The 22,313-nt window shown below is 38.9% G+C and overlaps 1 protein-coding gene across 2 annotated transcripts in view; it reads left to right on the forward strand.

The window, feature by feature from the left end:
• The window catches only part of LOC311295216 (NACHT, LRR and PYD domains-containing protein 3-like), a 49,412-nt gene that overhangs the window by 19,212 nt on the left and 7,887 nt on the right, over positions 1 to 22,313 (forward strand). For both annotated transcript variants that reach the window (XM_084416476.1, XM_084416477.1), the window contains exon 7: positions 5,135 to 5,308. In XM_084416476.1, the coding sequence (XP_084272602.1) occupies positions 5,135 to 5,308 (174 nt within the window). The remainder of the gene's footprint in view (positions 1 to 5,134; positions 5,309 to 22,313) is intronic.

Here is a 22,313-nt window from a genome sequence, read left to right on the forward strand (position 1 = left end):
CACAAATACACAAAAAAATACATAATTGGGGTTGGAACGATGGTGATGATAAGCTTGTTTCTTCTATCTTTTTGCTGCACGTTGACGCTGGACGTGTGTTTGGTTCCACACTGTCTTGCTCTGTCAGAGCCAGTCATTAATGGCCAGTAACTCAGAGGGTTCCCTTGACCAGGGAAATAGAGGTGTTTGAAATCCCAGGACACATTGGAAAGGGGTAATGCCAGTGGAGGGTTTCTTAAGGGAATTTTGAGAATATTCAGCCCAGCGTAAGAAGCTGCTCCAGTCCGACCGATTCTGTTGACAGTATAATCTAAGAAACCTTGTGAGTTCTGGGTTTAGGTTTTCGCTTTGATGTTTGATTGTGAGTGATATCCTGAGGTGAGGCTTATATTTAAATTGAATTGGTGGAAGGCCGTCCAAACCCGAGATGTGAACTGGGAACCCCGGTCTGAGACAATATCTTCAGGTAGTACATGATAGTGAAACATGTAGTGGATGAAATGTTCTACTGTTTCGAAAGCTGTTGGGAGCTTACGTAGATGTGTTAATTGACATGCCTTAGAAAAACATTCATGACTGTAGTATATTGGTGTTACCCTGGGAGGCCAGGAGATCAGTGACAAAATCCATAGCAATGTGTGACCAAGGTTGTTGAAGAATGGATTGTGGCTGTAGAAAGGGGATGTCTAGAAGACTTTGCTGTGTGCAAGTATGACTGTAGAAGAGGAGGTCAGCAGCGCCATCTGCTGGATACCAGTATTATACATCCAACAATTATACAGAACAAGCCGACATAGTGATCATGCTCCAATCACGCAACAGACAGCCAATCAAATCGCAGCTTTGGTCAGGTGACCATGCGCAGAACTTTTTAGTTTAGTTTTTGCTCTATCATAGACAGATGGTTTGTGTGTTGTTTTTCCTAATTCCTGCCAGAGTTGTGTTTGATGTTTGTGTTTGTCCTGCCAGAGTTTGTCAATGACTAAAAGCAAGCGTTTATTAATCTTGTTTATATTGCAGTTGCTGCTGATTACAATTAGTCGCTGAGTTGTTAGATGTAAGATAAACGGATGCGAGGAAGACCCGCGGCTCTGCACAAGCGAATGTTCATGTAAACATAAGCAATTTAAACCGAATATGTATATTCGGTATCATCTTATGTGGACATGTTCAGAATCAGAAAGAGCTTTATTGCCAAGTGTGCTTGCATACACAATGGTTTTTTCTTGGTACTGAAGCTTCCAGTGCACATATACAAATACAACAAGAAACATAGTAATACAAATTCTAGGAATAAAAATATAAATGAAAAAATATGAAAAAAGTATAAGGCCACAGTTGGGTTTAGTCAGAATAAACATTTACAGATTATGAACATATTTACAGTATTTTGATTAGTATGAATATGCCTTGGAAGGTATGTTAACTGTTCAGAAGGGAAATGGCCTGTGGGAAGAAACTGTTCCTGTGCCTAGATGTTCTTGTGTTCTCGTTCCTTTGTGGACAGATGTGTTCATCCTATCTGCATGGGTTCAGTGTCATCCATAGGGAAGTTTGCTTGGTTAAGTGGATTAGAGAATCTGTTTGGTTTCTGAGAGTAAATGAGATTTTCAATATGGATCTCTAAATTGATGAATTGGTCAATTTTGGTGAAAAAGCTCAGAAATGTTACCCATGGCAAAACAAGACTTCACACTTTGCTTAGCGTGCTCAGTGCTTAAATAGGGTATATGTCGAACGTCGCATGACGAAACCGGAAACCTGGTCTCATCGCATCCGCTTGTCATAGAAAGTGTTAACAGCCGTATGAACTGACGCCGATATCTATGGAATTTTAAGGTAATCAGCTAACCTACCTATCTCACTTTGTTATTGGCGTTTTATTCTATTTAAATATCTAAATGTTAGTGTGAAAATTTTATTTTTTTTACTTTTAAATATCGATCTTCACATGCGAGGGACATTGGTTATGATCATCTTTGCTCGCTCCTTTTAAGTTATCTTGAGTAAAACAGTAAAAAAATGCAAGAAGCACATACAAAAGACCTGAACCGGAAGCGATGCGTTCTGTTTTCCGGTTTCGTAATGCGACGTTCGACATATACCCTATAGCCTAGTCCATAAAATAGAGAACAAATGTTTGTGCAATCAGTCCAGGTATGCGAGTTCTGAGATTTGTAGTCCAAGTGCTAATACTCCGATGAGGGAGACCACTGGTGGCAGACGGGAGGATTTTCAGAGGTAGCGTTCATGACAAACTAGTAGTACAATGATCAGTTCAGGTGCAGAGATGCACAGATACAGAGATGATCAGTTCAGGTGCGCTCCATGTTTCTGCTTAAACATATATACGGCTATAGAGATCTGTCATATGCATTAAAGAGTGTCAAAATGTTTCATTTGAAAGTTAAGACCTTGTTCTTATCAAAATAACAAAGCTCATAGCGATTATTTGATAGGAGTAAGTAACAGGCTATTTATTATGTTTGTAAAATGATTACCTTCATCTGGGCGTGGATGGTGATGATCCCTCAGGTGCTGTACATATTAGATGTGTTCTCCGCTTTTGCTGACACTTTTCATCTAAATGTTTTGCATATTGCATACCTGTCTTCAACTACTCCTGAATCATGTTTAGATAGCCAGAATTCCACAATAGCTTATTAAAATAGCTTCTTCGGCAAGAACAAGAGATTGCATTGTTCCACCATGTTTTCAATTTGAGAGTTTCACATGTGCTGAAAGTTGATTTGCACGCACCCTGCCTTACCTAGACAATCACCTTGTGAACTCAGCTACTATAGTAACAACCTCACAGAGTATCCAGACAGAGGGCACGCCACACACAAGTTTGAAAGACTAATTATTTATTTATTTATTTTAAATAAAATTCTTATTGTTTAACCCTCTGGGGACCAAGCTGTTTTTGGGGCCCTTGAGATGTTCTGACATGCTCTGACATTTGTGCTTTTTTCAGTTATTTATAAACATGTTAATGGCAAAGGTGTAAATTCACTCTATATAGCACAAACAGGCCTACCATAATATGCGAGCAACATGTATGTAGATGTTTGTATTTTTAAGAGAATAATGTTTATGCGTGGTTATTTAAAAAAATTAAAATGAAAGTTGCTGAAATAAGACCACAAAACTCATACAAAATATGTGCCCACAAGACTTTTGACTAATGGATGTTTTCTCTTCGAGTTCTAGCTTCAAAATTATGTGAAAATAGTCTTGCTTTATCGTTCACAAAAAAAAAATACATTGATTTAAATGGTGTAAAACAGGTTTTGCTTGGAAAGCCAATATGCGAGGGGGAGGAGTAGTTTACACCTTAGTCCCACCCACTCTGCATAATGACTCTGCATAATTAGCCATTCATTCAGGTGTGACACTGACTGAGCCACAATGCAAGGACAAAATATATATTTTGAAGAAGACTTATATTGACCATTTAAGATTTTGCTTACATCTATCTTGTAAATATGTTTTGCTATTTTATTAAAAAGGTTACAATTACAACAATAATTACAATTTCAGCAATATTTCTGCAAAAAAGTACTCTTTCTTTGTAAAAAAAAAAAAAAAAAAAAGATTATAGGCCTACATTTTATCATATGTATTCATTAGTTTGAATATAGCCAACATTGGAACATCTTAGTCTATGACTTTATTTTTGACAAAATAGTATTTTATATATATGAGCAGAAAAGCTTATTTGATGTGACAGTATATTCTACAGTAAAAACTGTACCCAAATCTAGTCAACAAAATGTTGTCTTTCATACTTCGCCTGACTGTAACGTTGTTTTTATGAAATATTAGGGCATAGCCTATAAATGTTAATTTGCAGTTTAATACGTTGCTTATACAAATACATTTTATTTCAACATATTTCAGTCGATTTTTACTCATCTCAGTAGGCTCTAGCAAAGCAGTTTATTCTTTCACACACAGACGCGCGATTCATATTTAGGCTAAACAGTCTTTACAAATATGTACCCTTCATTCATCTCACAGAAACGCGATTCATATTTAGGCTAAACAGTCTTTACAAATATGTAGCCTACCCTTCATTCATCTCACAGAAACGCGATTCATATTTAGGCTAAACAGTCTTTACAAGTACCCTTCATTCATCTCACAGAAACGCGATTCATATTTAGGCTAAACAGTCTTTACAAATATGTACCCTTCATTCATCTCACAGAAACGCGATTCATTTTATAGAAACGCGATTCATCTTTTTGTTTACATAGGCCTACACTAACGTTATTCCATAACGTTATTCCACATTAACACTTGAGAAAGGATAACTTAGCCTACCTCACTCCTCAGCGGGATCTGCTCCTCATATCAGCACGGAAAATTTTCTCCATAAGGTAGGCTATATTATGCCTCTTTGTTTACAACTGATGTGGGGGCGTTTCACAGACTGAAATGGTTCTCAGAATTTGCGTTTGAATAGCACGCGCTCTCCGGGGCGTGGTCAAATTACTGTGAATCATCTCGTAATGAGCTCGACTGGAGTCGCTCTCTTTTTATACAGATTACAGAAGCTGATAATATTTGTTTTTTATATAAATTACTTCATTTAAAAGCTGCGATCTCAAGCTTTATGCCCGTGGGTCTGTTTCCCTGTTTGACTGAATTTTCGCGGAGTTATAGATCATTTTCGAACGCGTTTCAAATGGGAGTTTACTGACAGAGAGAAGGCAGAAATAGTTAGCTATTAAATGTTAAAATGTTAGTTTTTCTTTATTTGTCAAAAAGCAAAACACTTTATTTTTATTGTGAGTATACAGAAAAAAAATAGAAACTGAACAGGATCGATTGATGTATTACACGAAAATGAAAGATCAAAATTAACAGAGCATTTTGTGTTTATTTTTCATTGCTAAAAAAAAAAACGAGCAAAACGCGCAGGCGCGTTTTTGGTCCCCAGAGGGTTAATAACGTGACCATTGTAATCACGGTCAATTTTGAAATTGGGTAATCTCAACATCACTAATTGTAATCAATCAGAGGTCCTTGTAAAGATAATCGATGGGTTGAAGAGCCGTGTTGTTTATTGTAGTGTATATTCTCTAAAAATGAAGCACACTGACATGAACACTTACTGTTGTTGTAGATTATCTCAGTGTTTGGTGACAGAAGAAGGTTGTGCTGCTCTGGCTTCAGCTCTGAGTTCAAACCCTTCACACCTGAGAGAGCTGGACCTGAGCTACAATCACCCAGGAGAATCAGGAGTGAAGCTGCTCTCTGATACAATGAACCATCCAGACTGCACACTGGACAAACTCAAGTAAGTGGACCAGTAAGAATCATCCTGGCTGGTGTGCATGTGAGAGAGACTGAGAGTTTGTAATAGTTTTTGAACACTGAAGGGGTCCCAGTGTGTTACAAAGTGACACCAAGCAGTCCTGACAAAGCGTTCAGACGAGTTGTTAGTGAGAATGTGTTGAGAAAATAATGTATAGACTCTGATACTATAGAAGCTGTAGAAACCTCACAAAGACATAGTACTGGAACTTCCTCCTTCATTTCCCAACTCTCTTTAAGAGAACCCCATCTTACACTGATCACCCAAACAGATAACCTTCTCGAACATGTCTGTGAACCAACGCGCGTCACGTTACCTATCAGCGTCACACCTGCCTCAAGATCTCTCACTGTTTAAATCTACCAGACACTCCGATTGGTGCACATGTGCAAAGAGACAGTAAAATACTGCTCCATCTTATCTTATATTTTATTCGCTCTTTTTGTCCATAATGGAGCGCGTCACGTCACCTTAGCGTCGCGCCTGCCTCAAAATCTCTCACTTTTACTGCCTGATACTTTACTGAAGGGAAAAGCAGACAAAGATTCCTCACTACATCAGTTTGTTTGTTTTATAGCCTAGGCCTATCTATTTGAATTTATTTTATTTACTTTTTTTTTTTTGCAAATTGTTGTTATGGTAGATCATAATTATTAGGCTACTTGTGATCGATATTCTGATAAAGGTCTATGTAGAAATTGTGTCAACCAAGTTATTAATGTCTTATAGCTCCCATCTTTTGCATTAGATGTTTGTGCGAAAAACTGGCAAAATAACAACGAAGTGCAAAACGTTGCCGTGTCCTCTCTTTTATTTTAACATTTTAGATTAATCATTAAAATGCTGTCAATTTCACGCTCTAAATTCAGTAAATGAGTCCATTTGTGTTGGATTTGCCGTACCGGTGTTGATTTTTTAACGGCCACTGGTAGAGTCACCGATTGGTAAAAACCCATGCACTAATTTCTATTTATTTGAATTATTAAAATAAAATTTTGTTCTTTGCCTGAACAAGTTTTTTTGTTTGTTTTGCAGTTCTCGCTGATGCAAATTCAAAGACCTCATCCTTAAATTGATATTCTGCAATATTCTGTAAATAAAATGAAATAAAATAGCCTATAAAACAAACAAATCGATGTAGTGAAGACTCTTCGTCTGCTTTTCGCTTCAGCGTGTCAATCGGAGTCAAAAAGAGCGAATAAAATGTAAGATAAGATGGCAAATAAGAGCAGTATTTTACTGTCTGTTTGCACATGTGCATCAATAGGAGTGTCTGGTTGATCTAAACTGTGACCCCCAATTTCCACCAGATGCGTAACGGCTGCGGAACGACTCCGCTGCGTGACAGCTCCGTGTTCCGTCGTCCGTCAATACCCACCAGGTCCGTATTTGTTGCGGAACGGCTGCGGTCATGACTGACAGCTGAAGTCACAAGGACCCACGAGATCTCGCAAATTCACGTATGATCGCGCGATATAAGTGCTGAATTGCTGCGGAGCTCTCCGGCATCCGGCAAAAATAGAAGCTCTGCGTATCTGCTCCGGAGGGCTGCGGATCGCCGGAGTCGGAACGCAGCTGTACCGCATTCAGTGGAAATACACTCATTGACTTTAATGGAAACCTATTGACTCCGCCGCCGTGCCGGAGCCGTAACGCAGCCGGTGGAAATTGGGGGTGAGAGATCTTGTGGCTGGTGCGACGCTTAGTAAGAGCCACTAGACGCGCTCAATTACGGGCATGAGTGGCAGGCGCATATAACGGTGACTGTAATGGTGACTGGTCGAGTGGCAGGCGCATATAACGGTGACGAGTTGACTGACAGGTCGAGTGGCACCGATACCATTAAAATTTTACGGTTCCGGTACCAATTTCGGTACCACAGCAAAATCTGTTGGAACTACTTTTCTATTTTATTTAACTATTTGAAAAAAATATGAAATTCAATTCAGTTACTTTATTTATGACGGTAATCATAAGTAAGTAATACATAAGCATTAAAGGCTACATGCTGTTTAAACGTAAATATTGCTTATAAAAAAAAATCCCATGGAGACGTAGCTAAATCTACTGTACAGTAGCCTAATATAATTATTTCTGTCAATTTCGTCAAGTTAAACCGAACTTTTATTTTGACGGGTTGCCGCTTTGAGTTTCTGTGTGTGTGTGAGATATCATGATAGTTTTTTCTCAAATTAAACGGTAAAATGCTCATGAAGTGACTCTCAGAGTGGCTCTGGAGATGAATTTCATCATGTCACACGTTTAGATAAAAACACGGAAGCGACTTAAAGCAGCTCCTATTAGTGGGTACCGATTATACCCGGTACTACAGAAATGCTGGTATCGTCACATTTTCAGCACCGACTTGGTACCGAAGTACCGGTACTTTGACAACACTAGCGATAACACTGTAGAAGTTCTGAATGGCCGGTAACTTAAAGGAGAACTCCGGTCAATTTTAACATTGAGCTCATATTTTTGTACATTTGGAGTGCTGTCAATACAGAGAACAACGACAAAAATCGGTGTTGCCTACACGGTGTTATCCTCTTTTTAAAATTTGCACCCTGTTGACTTCAATGGGGCACGTTTTAAACCTGCTTTTAGCCTCTTAACATCCTTGATGTGTCATTACAAGTGCACAGGTCATGTGAGTGATTCCTTCAGAGTGAACGCGGGTCAATCTGACTGCAGTAGATGTGAAAGATATGAATAAAAATGATGTTTATTCAGGATTTACATCCTGTTTTCGGTCGAAGTCCATAGTAATCGATTGTCGAGTTCACGCGCATTGGTTTAGTACCTATGATCACGCGCGTGAACTCGACAATCGATTACTATGGACTTCGACCATAAACAGGATGTAAATACAGGTATGTGCGCTGGCTGAATAAACATCATTTTTATTCATATCTTTCACATCTACTGCAGTCAGATTGACCCGCGTTCACTCCGAAGGAATCACTCACATGGCTGGTGCACTTGTAATGACACATCAAGGATGTTAAGAGGCTAAAAGCAGGTTTAAAACGTGCCCCATTGAAGTCAACAGGGTGCAAATTTTAAAAAGAGGATAACACCGTGTAGGCAACACCGATTTTTGTTGTTGTTCTCTGTATTGACAGCACTCCAAATGTACAAAAAAAATGAGCTCAATGTTAAAATTGACCGGAGTTCTCCTTTAAACATTTTGTAGCCAAATTGTCTGGTGAGAGAAAAAGTTAATTTTCAAACCCTGAGACGAGACATTATGAAACTGTTCCCAGTGTTCAAACCGCTGCACCACATTGCAGTCAGATAAGACACTATGCAAATATGAAAAAATTTGTCTAGTTTTTACCATTACTCATTTTTGAGTTGTAATCTTCTGTTCAAGACTAAATACAATGACTGACAATACAATTACAAAACAGGCTTTAAAAGTTGTATTTAGAAATGATCAAGTGGAACAACACATAGTTTTGTTACAGCATTAAAAAAAAGAAATAACTAGGTAAATAGTTTTAAAGCAGGACCATTAAGAGGGGGAAATCTGCAGAGGTGATGAGAGAAGATCTGCATTTTAGAGCCGGAGTGTGAAGATGAATTGTGTCCAGGTTCATACACTGAAGAGTGAGAAAAAAAAAAAAAAAAGTACGAGACATCGTGATTCATTCATACAAGGAAAACCACAAAGATAACACCAGAGGTTGTTTGATCACACAACAGAGACTTAAAAGAGACCTTCCTCTTCTTAAAGGTCCCCTATTATGCCCCTTTTCACAAGACGTAAAATAAGCCTCTGATGTCCCCAGAGTGTACGTGAAGTTTTAGCTCAAAATACCCAACAGATCATTTTTTACAGTATGTTTAAATTGTCATTTTTTGGGGCTCAGAAAAACGGGCTGTTTAGTGTGTGCCCTTTAAATGCAAATAAGCTGCTGCTGCACGGCCCAGGGGGCGGAGCTTCATGAGCTCGCGCTCAGTCTCTCAGGACAATTTCATCTCACGGAATGATGATTATATCAGAAACACTCAGTAACGGTGTTCATTTCGACCCTGAGTCGGACAATAATGCCTACAAAGTCAGAGTGCTGTATAGAGATGGAACGGGTATAGTTTAGTAGTTTAATTACGGTTATAACGTATTTGTCATTTGCTTGTATGTATCCATTATTAATAGCCTACAAGTCTGCTGTTTCAGACCAGGTCCGAATGATGATCAAACATATACTGATGAGTTTAATAAAGTTTATTGTACATAACACAAAAGATGAAGCATCAGTTTTACTCCAGAAAATCACCGTAAGAACTGAGTAAACACAGTAAGTTATAAGAAGTGCGCAAGTACATAAACAAATTTCGGTAGAGTTGAGGGAGCATTTTCTTTAAAAACAAAATAATTCCACCCCGTCTTCAGCGGCTGCCTCAGATTTCGGGAGTAAATAGAGAGAGCTATGTGGATTAATACATCCAGCCACACAACACCTACAACGCTTGGGAGACATTCTCGTCAGTGCAGCAATGGCGGATGTGTCCAACTCGCTGTGAACACGATCAGGGCGGGTCTATGTTGAAACGGCTGTGTCTGTCAACACTCGTGGGCGGGGCCTGTGGCTTTAGTGACGTCACTAAAGCCGCATTCTGAAAACAGGTCGTTGGGAGACACTGCTGTGCTGATGATTTATGGGGATTAATAAAAAAGGAGTGAGTGGATTTTTATCACTATTGGGTGGTTGTGTACACACACTGCCAACACACATTTATGTCCAAACAGCATGCAAAAGTGAATTTTGCATAATAGGGGACCTTTAAAGACCTCTGAGCAACAGGGCTGAAATCTCTTAAAGCCCACAGAGATTCAGAAAATCCATATGTAATTGCAATCAAGTATTTCTTTTAGTGGCAACTTATGTGGCATTCACTAGTTCACACTTACAATTAAGTCAGATAGAATAAATGCGTATTTGGCGTGCTGTCCGAGGAGAGGGCTCCGGGCTCGGTATTCGGCCCGAACCCAGAGTACTCCCCCCGTATTCCTGGCTGTGAAAGAACAAGCCAAGGGTGAGGAGTCGGGGTGGTGGAGGGATGCTGAAACTGTCAAGGAAGTTAGGTGAGTTGACGGAGTGAATATATATATATGCTTCCTCTCATGCTGATAGACATGGTAATTGTTTGATGAGATGATTGATAGATTGGTTGATTGATTGATTATTTGAACGTGCTCCTCCCGAACTTTGTTTATAAAACATCATTTATTGCAAATGTATGTGGCATTATTGCAATTAGACATGTGCCGGTATTCGGTAATGCGATAAATCGCGGTAATGAATATGCACGATATTGTTATCGCGAGCACTTCAAAATACCGTGAAAAATAATAGATCAGAATTTATATTTATAGAACGCGCATTAGCTTATTTTCCATCAACCGCTTAAACAAACACTGCGTATATGCTGCGCGAAACACGTGTGCACTCTGAGGTAAACAATCCCCACATGAAGCACTGTGCATGCGGCGCAGTGCGCACTCTAGTCTAATGTAAACAATCCTCACATGGAGAAGAAGCATGTCGGAAAGAGGAACGCTGCCGTCGATTTATCCCCCTTCTAAAAGCAGGGCTGTCAACTCTACGCATTCAGCGTGAGACTCACGCAATTTACACTTTTCAAACGCTCTCGCGCCACACATTCATTTTCTCACGCAGCGAAAAATCACGGAGCAAAGACACTGACACCGACAGACTAGACAGAGCAGGTTAGTTTCTCAGGTTCTGTACATTTTATTACGAAATTAAGACAATAAATACTGTTTTGGCACTTGTAAATGTGACGTGACAGATCGCTATAGCGCCTCAGTTCAAGTAAACCGATCATCTGTTACTTTTTATTTAAAGATTCAACTTACCGAAATATGCCTCATACATTATATCGATCAATCAGAGTTTTTCAGCCATGGAAAGAGGTCAATAAAACTGCAGGTGAACAGTTATGGCACAGAACATTACATTTACCTCCGGAAAGCCATTAACTGACCAGCACGTTAGTTGACTAGACAAAATAGCTATAGAGAGGAGTATTTTGCTAAATATGTGCACTATATTACATATGTGTATTACATTTTTACTTGTGTCATAATTGTTATTATAATGAAAACCAAATTATATAATATTACATATAAATGTTAATTTTTAACCTTTAATAATACCAGCTAACAGGGCTCTCTCTCTGTATGTTTACAGCATTATGTGAGATATATTTTTTCTTGAGAAAAATGAACATGTAGGCCATCTACTGTAGCCTACCTAATATTTATCCAAAGAGTCAATATTGAATCAAGATTGAAATCAAATCCCAAGAATTGAAATTGTGAAAATTCTGTAAAATTCTGTTTAGTTGTCAAGTTGTTGTTTTTTTCTATACCCCCCCCCCCCCAATCCATCCGCAATTAAAATATCGTCATGCCTAATTGCAATAAGAAGACACTTCAAAAGACCTCAAACAAAAACAAAAAAATCTAAACTTTGACAAAAATACTGATTTAATGTATTTTAAAATGATTAAATATATTCATAACAAAAGCTGTTAAAAGAGAAGTTAGCCACAAAAAGAAAAATGAATGGATCTCTATAGGGCCTCTGCTGGAAGTATATGGCAATTACACTTTCTGGCTAAAACTATATTATCTGCAAAACAAATTCTGACCAGATGGCAGAATTATGCATCTAATAAACAGATCAATATCCAGAAACAACTCATATTTAATTTGGATCATTATTAATGAATGTTTTTTTTTTTTTCATATTTCATATGCGTGCTAATGGTGTAGCTGAGGAGTTATGCAGTAAATAGATTGGCTACAAAAGTACTTCAAATCTCCCAAAGCACAGCATTAATGTATACATGAGAAGTAAACAAAACAATTATATATTTGTATTATTAAAAATGTTTTTTGTTTTTTAAGTTCTTAAACAAGAGCAGTACGACAACTGTTTCTCCACAGCAATGTGCATTCTGGTCCAACCCAGTCTAGCAAGGAAACACTGGCAATATGAGAGAGATCTCTTGAGATTCTTTGTGCTACAGTGCAGAGAACTGTGGAGAAGCTTTCCTTGTGTACTTGGTCCAGCAGATGCTCCATATTGCAGATGTTGGGGGATGGTGGTGTGTGTGTGTGTGTGTATATGTATATGTGTGTGTGCGCGCACATTTAACATTGTGCTTGTAGTATAGTGTTGCTTCATAATTTTTGTGATTTTCATGACAAGTTATCGGTTTTATGGTCTAGTGGGGCATTATGGATCCTATATGGGGTCAAAAAAGGCCCCGAACATCCGGAGTGTGACTTTAACAACATACAGCCAGATATTTATTTATTTCATTCATTCATTCATTCATTCATTCATTCATTCATTCATTCATTCATTCATTCATTCATTCATTCATTCATTCATTCATTCATTCATTCATTCATTCATTCATTCATTCATTCATTCATTCATTCCTTGTTTGGGGCTGTCCAATAGCACATAACTGTGACAAGCCTTTTTATATTTCCTTGATTGTAATAATAGCAGGGTAAACTTAGTGGCATGGGAGGCCAGAGCAAATTAATTTACCATTTTATATAATAGTGAAAGAACAAATCCACTATTGAATTCCCACGATTTTTTCAATATAAAATAAAAATAGATCAATGGATTAAGGCAGCCAGAATAGAGAAACGTCTTATTTATTTATTTAGTCATTTTATGTCAGGGCAGAATAATGCAAGGGATATTAAATGTATACATTACATTAAAAAAAAAATAAGAAAATATATAAAGTGTATAAAGTTGTATAGTGTTTAAATTCTCATTACATGCTTGTTTTAATTTTATTTTTATCCATCAACGTGATTGGATCGAGTAATCAGTCTCGTGACTGTCATCGAATCAAAGTAAGCTTAGAAACCTTTAACCGCCTATTCCTGCTGTTACTCGTGACTGCTGTGGAAGTGCATTCTTCAAGCATCAATTCAATCCAGATATCAGCGTCTTCCTCTAATATGCTAAGGTACATTTCACATTTCTGCTTACTATGATATTTATATAGACTGGCCTGTCTACAGGGCCTGACATTTGGTGTGAGGTTGGGGATATTGAGTGAGGAGTTCATAATGCGGTGAATTCCCGCTCCCATTTACTTCACAATCTATCACATAGAGAGACGCACATCACGCATCTCGCACTCGCCAAGATTCAGATTCAGTATCAGTGCACCTTATGAACCATGGCGTTGACTGCTGCGTTTCTGTCAGTGCGTGACCACAGCTCGTTAATAAACAACATTTTTTTGATTGATCCATTTCATACAACCCGTCTTCATTTTGGCAAGTGCACTTGCGCAAGAACATTTTTCATGTTCAACTTTTGTTTTTTTTTGTGTGTGTGGATGCTGCTGATAAAACAGCTTCGGTGAGACTACAAAGAGACATGCATTTGTGTGTGTGTGTGTGTGTGTGTGTGTGTGTGTGTGTGTGTGTGTGTGTGTTTGTTTCTTTTGAAAAAGTTTCCCGGATATAACTTCCCTATTTAGTGCACTATTTTCCTTACAAATTATATTATCAGCTAGCCTGTCTTCGTCATACTCATATTCTAGTCAGAATGTGAGTCTGATACCGCTCCATAGGGCTGTGATTATGGGGCGTTTCACAACCGAACCAGAAAAAAAAACTCTGCACTCAATTGGATAGACCTACAACCAATCAGAGCAACGGAGTAAATGACGCATGTTCTTCATTCATATTTTCAACCAACAAAATGTCGCAGCTCTCTGTTCCTCTTTTAAAATGAATGCGCTGTGGATATTTTCTATAACAGACGCGATGGCGGAATCTACACATGATGTTTCATAAACAAAGTATATTTATACAAATAATCAATCCAATATCAACTTGTCATCAAACAATACCATGTGTAACGTTACCCTATATCAGCATGAGGAAGCATATTCACTCTGTCAACTTACCTAACACTCCTTGACAGTTTTTCAGCATCCCTCCACCACCCCGAATCCTCACTCTTGTCTTGGCTTGAAGCCCTCTCCTTGGACAGCGTCATATACGCATTTATTCTATCTGACTTATTTGTAAGTGTGAACTCGTGAAATCTCAATTCTCCAGCTGCAGTCGTCTTTGTTGTAAACGAATTCAACCCAAGCGCTCTTTGGTGACGTGGGTGATTACGTAACCGCAGATCATCTGTCCATCATCGATTAAAGCCCGCCCTGGCAATTTGATTGGCTCGGCCTTCTGGGAGCCGAGCATAATTACTCCTCAGCGGATCGAGTCCAGACCGAACTTCCCGACCATAAAATGTTGTGGGCGGGGTTCGGGCTGGCACCCAGGCTGATTATCAGCATTACAATGTGAGTAAATGTAGCCGTGTAAAATGTAAGGGATGATGTCACCCTTCTAGAACAATGTGCATTTACGTTCAGATTGTAACATATTTAATAACATGGAATTACAGTGTAATTAGTGTTAGCCTACTATCTTAGCCTTTTTCAGTGCATTAGGTGAGGTAATCTGATAATATTAGAAAAATTGGGTATTTTTTAATCTCTCTATTTAATCCATCTCATGGTGTGTGATGCTGATCTATCATAGCCTATGAGTTTCTAAAGATTTTTGAATTCTTTGCACAGTTATGAACATTGATATTATATGTGCAGCAAGCATGCTCAGGCTCAGTGGCCTTTCGCCTAATTTTAAATGCTTTTTTTTTTTTTAAACAATATGATTTAAATGGTGATGAGTGTACTGATTTGATGCATTTTTAAAAGATGGATGATAGATATTCTTCAATCTTTTGAACAAAAAACAAAATATAATGTGAATTACACTATGTACAATGTTTTTTTTAATTTATAAATTGTAGCGCACAGTATTTCTTATAAGGGGGTAGAATCCGTAGCTCAGTACTCACTACTCACTACTCATGAGTACTTTTAAATAAGCTACTTTTTTACTCTTACTTAAGTAGTTTTTTGGACAGGTACTTTTTACTCCACTCACACTAAATTTTTTGGAATGTAATGGTACTTTTACTTGAGTATGTTTTTTCAGTACTCTTTCCACCACTGCATATATAATCATCATATTAGAGTGATTTCTAAAGGATCATGTGATAGACTGGAGTAATGATCCTGCAAATTCAGCTTTGCGTCACAGGAATAAATGATCATTTAAAAGTATAATAAATTGAAAACCAATTATTTTAAATTGTGATAATATATCACAATATTACATTTTTCTTCTGTATTTTTGATCAAATAAATGCAGGCTTGATGAGTAGAAGAAACCTCTTTCAAAAACATTAAAAATAGTAATTTTTCTTTCTTTTTTTTGCCTGTACTGTATATATATATATATATATATGTATATATATATATATGCAGTATATATATATACACTTACCTAAAGGATTATTAGGAACACCATACTAATACTGTGTTTGACCCCCTTTCGCCTTCAGATCTGCCTTAATTCTATGTGGCATTGATTCAACAAGGTGCTGAAAGCATTCTTTAGAAATGTTGGCCCATATTGATAGGATAGCATCTTGCAGTTGATGGAGATTTGTGGGATGCACATCCAGGGCACGAAGCTCCCGTTCCACCACATCCCAAAGATGCTCTATTGGGTTGAGATCTGGTGACTGTGGGGGCCATTTTAGTACAGTGAACTCATTGTCATGTTCAAGAAACCAATTTGAAATGATTCGAGCTTTGTGACATGGTGCATTATCCTGCTGGAAGTAGCCATCAGAGGATGGGTACATGGTGGTCATAAAGGGATGGACATGGTCAGAAACAATGCTCAGGTAGGCCGTGGCATTTAAACGATGCCCAGTTGGCACTAAGGGGCCTAAAGTGTGCTAAGAAAACATCCCCCACACCATTACACCACCACCACCAGCCTGCACAGTGGTAACAAGGCATGATGGATCCATGTTCTCATTCTGTTTACGCCAAATTCTGACTCTACCATCTGAATGTCTCAACAGAAATCGAGACTCATCAGACCAGGCAACATTTTTCCAGTCTTCAACTGTCCAATTTTGGTGAGCTCGTGCAAATTGTAGCCTCTTTTTCCTATTTGTAGTGGAGATGAGTGGTACCCGGTGGGGTCTTCTGCTGTTGTAGCCCATCCGCCTCAAGGTTGTGTGTGTTGTGGCTTCACAAATGCTTTGCTGCATACCTCGGTTGTAACGAGTGGTTATTTCAGTCAAAGTTGCTCTTCTATCAGCTTGAATCAGTCGGCCCATTCTCCTCTGACCTCTAGCATCAACAAGGCATTTTCGGCCACAGGACTGTCGCATACTGGATGTTTTTCCCTTTTCACACCATTCTTTGTAAACCCTAGAAATGATTGTGCATGAAAATCCCAGTAACTGAGCAGATTGTGAAATACTCAGACCGGCCCGTCTGGCACCAACAACCATGCCACGCTCAAAAATGCTTAAATCGCCTTTCTTTCCCATTCTGACATTCAGTTTGGAGTTCAGGAGATTGTCTTGACCAGGACCACACCCCTAAATGCATTGAAGCAACTGCCATGTGATTGGTTGATTAGATAATTGCATTAATGAGAAATTGAACAGGTGTTCCTAATAATCCTTTAGGTGAGTGTATATATATATCTGGCAACCCTTCAGTGGAGCTTTAATGAAGAGAGAGAAGAAGAGCTTTATTATTTTACTGAGATGCCGCAGCCTTTCATATTCATATCTCACAGCGTGAGCGCGCTCGTCTTTTGCATCATCAACATTCTCAGTCATTCTCAATATTTAGTGATTTAAAGTATCAGTATTAGTCTCAGATACAGGATATATTCATTCGCCTTTACAAGCAGGTGTTGTTCGTTACCATGGCAAACGCTTGAGCGTCCATGTTGAACACGCTTCTCGTGTGTAAAAGTACATTTAAAACTTTACGTGTGTCGTAATTATACATTATTTAAGGTTATTATTTTATATTTATATTTTATAAAATATTGATATAGGACCAGTTGTTGTCAAGTAAGATTCACTCTCTATACTGTCCGGATGCGTGTGTGTGATTCTGTGTCTCTGAGATGATGTTCACTCGCAGAACTCAAGCTTCTGAAGAGAGAGAGAGTGTGTGTGTGTGTGTGTGTGTGTGTGTGTGTGTGTGTGTGTGTGTGTGTGTGTGTGTGTGTGTGTGTGTGTGTGTGTGTGTGTGTGTGTGTGTGTGTGTGTGTGTGTGTGTGTGTGTGTGTGTGTGTGTGTGTGTGTGTGTGATTCTGTGTCTCTGAGATAGGGCTGGGTATTGTTAGGAATTTCACAATTCGATTCGATTTCGATTCGATATTGATTTATTAGCTTCGATATTGATTCAATAATAAGTAAATACACAAGTAATTAAGTACCTGAGTATATTTTTAAATAATGTTTGCAGTATTACCAATGTTTAAGAACAAATTGACCCCAGTTTCCTGTCATGGTTTATTTAGCAGAACAAACTGTACAATATTGTACATGTGTTGAATACAAACCACAACTGTAACAAACAGGTGCTTTATTAACACCTCTAAAGTGCATGTAACTGTAAGTAGTAGAAAGTATATTTCTTTCTTCCTATACATTCAAGTTATAAAAGAAATGTAAACAGAAGCACAAAATGTGCATACTCATAAAAAAAGTGCAACCATAGATATTATAACATTACAAAGTGCTATTTTGCCAACACAATAAATAACACTGAACAGCTGATCAGAGAACCTTTGGCTTATTTACTGATTACAGACATTTCCATCATATAACTCATAACATTTTAGTACAATAACATGGTAACTCTGAAGCATTTGTTATCAAACTAGTGCACATGCAGGTTTTTGTTCAAGAAAAGCAGCTGGTCCACATGCTCAGGCGTCAGTGCACTTCTCTGGGCTGTGACAATGTCACCAGCTGTTGAGAAGACTCTCTCAGCTGGTACACGACTACCAGGAATACAGAGGTATCGCTTAGCTTGGCATGACAAAAGAGGGAATTCCACCTCATGTTCCTTCCACCAGCTGAGTGGATTAGTGCTGAGTGGTACTGGTTTTACCTCTTTGTACTTCATCACCTCATCTACTGCATCATCTCTTGTTTTTATGGAGTCTGCTTCTGGAGTATATGTCTGCCCAAGGAGATCTGCCAATGCACAAGAGTCTCTTTGCTTCTTGGATGGGGGTCCAGAGTCCTCAGCTGGTTCTGCTTCATTGGCCTCTGCATTTATTGGTCCACTCTGTTGAGAAAGCAAAGGAATTGTATTGTAAATAGTTATCACCCTTTTCGAAATAGTGTATATAACAATATAGTTAGGTTTAAATTCATAATTGCAGTGTATCATTAATAATAAAAATACATAATGTTTTTATTCACACTATACAGTACTTACTGAGCTTTTTCCAGTTGCCAGTGTCTTAGTGTTATCAGTGAGTTGGGTGAAGACTTCCTCACGCTCATCATCAGTCGATAAAGGCAGGGCCTTAAAGCGTGGGTCCAGGGCAGAAGCTAAGTAGAGTTGTTCCTTTATGCCTGTGTACCTTAAAATAAATATAATACATTTCTATTACAACAAAATATAAAAATTATCATTATGAAATTAGTATAATGCAAAACAACTGTCTTAGAATAAAGTGTCATAATGATAATAAATACCTTTTCTGGAGAACCTGATGCACAGCAGATTTCATCTCCTTCACCATCACAGGATCAGTCGGGGCCGGATGCATCTCTTCCAGAAGTCTTGCTCTCAGAGGGGCGATGACAGAGAGAGTTGGGGTTCCTTCTTGAGATATGACTAAGGTGGCTTTCTTCATTGGCTTCAGAGCCAGTGCAACAGCCTCTGCTGCTGTTATGTCTGCCTCTGTAAGGGAGCTCAGATCTTTCTCTTGTTTTCGTATCTCAGGGGCAAGTAGTGCAGCAGAGATAGCAGCTTGCTGTTCTAGACATCTTTCCACCATTTCAAATGCACTATTCCAACGCGTTGGTACATCGGTCACTAACTTGTGCTGTGGCAGCAGGTCCAGCAGTTTCTGGGTTTTTTTTAGTTCGTGGCTGGCTATGGTGCTCCGGTGGGAAAATGCGGAGATCCGCCTCAGTCTGCCTAGAAGCCTTGATACTGCAGGCATCTTGAGAGCAGCCTGTGATGCCAAGTTTAGGACATGTGCAAAACAGCCAATGTGCAATGTCTCTGTCAGTCCAACTGCTCGTAGCATGCTAGCTGCGTTATCTGTTACACAGGGTTCCCACGGGTCCTTGAAATCCTTGAATGTTTGTGAATCTGCAAAAGAAAATTCAAGGCCCTGGAAAGTGTTTGAAAATAAACATACATAGAGACGGGTCCTTGAAAGTGCTTGAATTTATTTTGTGCAAGAAGTTTTCTGGAAAAAATTCCACATTCACTACGGTCCGCTAATGTGTTATTTCGCCAAAACCTCATAGCCTGTGCATACTAGCTTGCTTGATTTACGTTAGTTATGTGCATTTACGTGTTACGTTAAGTGTTTCCTGTATGAGGTACTTTGTGTTGTACGTTGCCATGACGTTCACACGCGCAAGAAACTACGATGGTACCTCAACATTTGTTGTTGGACACAACAAATGTGTCCCAGGGCTCGCAAAATCGCTAGCCCGACGTCCCGGGGCTATTGTGTTTTCTGAAATAGTGTTCGCTTCAGTCTGGTTATATAATCAGATTCAGCGCATTCTTCATCTTTAATCCGCAGTGGCGCCGAGCAGAGCGGAGCGCACGTCAGAAACAGAGGACAGGGTTTGTGTGTGTGTGTGTGTGTTCATCTAACATTGGTCTGTCACTGCTTGTCAATGTCAGAATATTTGAGATGACCAATCAAATCAAAGTAGGCGGGACTTATGTTCACAGAAGCTGCTGAGCGCGAATTTGAGCAGAGCGACTGATGCTTCAGTTTATCGAGTGCGAGATAAGATGTAAGTAGCTAAACTAAACATTTCACATTTGACAGGTTTTTTTTAGGTCATAAATGTTAAACGAATGACAAAAATAATCAGGCAAACGAATATACTTTTGTCGAATTTGGCATTTTGAACTGAAAATAGGCCTATGTACCGTGACTCATGTAATGTAATAAGTTTACTGTCATTGTGAGGGGACAAGAAACATTAACAAAGCCGTTTTCATCATGTTAGGCACAAGATTAATAATGAATGTGTACATGTTGAGAATTAATATAATACAATTTGTAGCCTTCAGTAAATTAAAAAAGTTCAGCTTTAGGTGGGGAAGAGACAGGGCGAGATGAGGAGACTGAGAGAAAGAGTGATGGATAAGAAGTGAGAGCAGGTATTGACAAATAATCTACTGCCCGCTGGCATGGTTTCAAAGCTGTTTCATTGTTTTATTCTTTTTTTGGCCTTCAAACGTCTTGAAATGCACATATCAGAGAAATAAAAAAATGTAACTCCCTAACAACCTTAAATGTAGGACCTCTTTGATTATAAAGCCCTGTCTACGGCCCTGTATAAGGAATAAGAAGAACAATGAATGTGTACATATTGTGAATGAATTTAATAAACTTAGTTAGGCTACCTAGCTCTCCTAGCAGCTTTCAGTAAGTGAACTCTTCTGAGAAAATGATTCATAAATCAACCTATTAGTTGACCGGTCGACCCTATGTTTACTTTCTTCACTGACAGACAAAAATGAAAAGCCTATATCAGTCAGAGCTCAGCTTTAGGAGGGGAAGAGACAGAGCAAGAGAAAAACAAAGAGAAAAAGAGTGTGATGCTGATGAGGAGAGAAAAATAATCAGCTGCGTGACATCGTTTTAAAGCTGTTGTGAACCAATGCCAGAGGCCTTCAAAACATCTTAAAATGCACACATGTAGATCAGAGAAATAAACATTTTCTCAGAGGTGCTCCCGAACCCTCCTGACTAGCCTACCTCACATTCGGGACCTCAGTGATTATAAAACCCTGCCATCTGCTTGTTAATGAAACTAGTTAATAGTGAGAATTAGACCCTAAACTAAAGTGTTACTTTTTTTTTTTTTTTTTGATGATCATACCCTCATTGGGGGCTGAGCCACCGACACACACTGATTCATGTTCACACTGGTCACACACATTTCAGTTCAGTTAGTACCAGATGCATGTTTGTATTGATGATTCTAATTTGATTATTTTATATCCAATTGTTGATATTTGGCTACCAAAATCTGAAGAGTGCCTGCCCGAAGGGCCACCAGCGATTTAGAAATTTTGCAAGCCCTTTGTCCCCACATTAAGTCCTTAAATTTGAGGGTATTGGACCTGGAAAGTCCTTGAAAGGTCCTTGAATTTGAAGTTAACCAAGGTGTGGGAACCCTGGTTACAATTGCTGACACTTTGTCATTCAAGCCCCATTCATTCATTGCCTCGGTGAGCAATTTAGCAATATTGTTCCCTGTGTGGCTTTCAAAGAGCGCTCTGGTCTGCAGGATGTTTGACACAAGGACCCAATCAGTTGAAATAAAATGAGACGTGATGGTTACGTACGGGTCGGTCGCTCTGGAGGTCCAGCCATCGCAGGGAAGCGCCACATTTTCCGCCGACATTAAGGACTCCAAAACCTCCGTCTTAACCTCCATGTAAAGCTTTGGCATGGCCACTTCTGTGATGTGTTTACGCGTAGGTATGGCGTACCGTGGCTCAAGTGTGTTGACCATGTATTTAAAGCCCACGTTTTCAACAACACTATATGGGCGTAAGTCTTTACAGATGTAGACGGCCACGGATCCCGTTATCTTCTGTGCACGAACGGAGCCTGAAGGAAATTTGCAGTGAAAGGCTTTGTCGAGTTGTGTCTGTTTAGACTCATCCGGCTTAGCCACGCTGGATTGTTTTTGTTGCAGTAGATCTGCATGGTGTCGAGCTAGGTGGTTGCGCAAGTTAGTTGTGTTGTTACAATATTTAAGAACGGTGTGGCAATGCTTACAGA

The sequence above is a fragment of the Rutilus rutilus genome (assembly GCF_951802725.1).
Source record: "Rutilus rutilus genome assembly, chromosome: 1".
In the NCBI taxonomy this organism is placed as follows: domain Eukaryota; kingdom Metazoa; phylum Chordata; class Actinopteri; order Cypriniformes; family Leuciscidae; genus Rutilus; species Rutilus rutilus.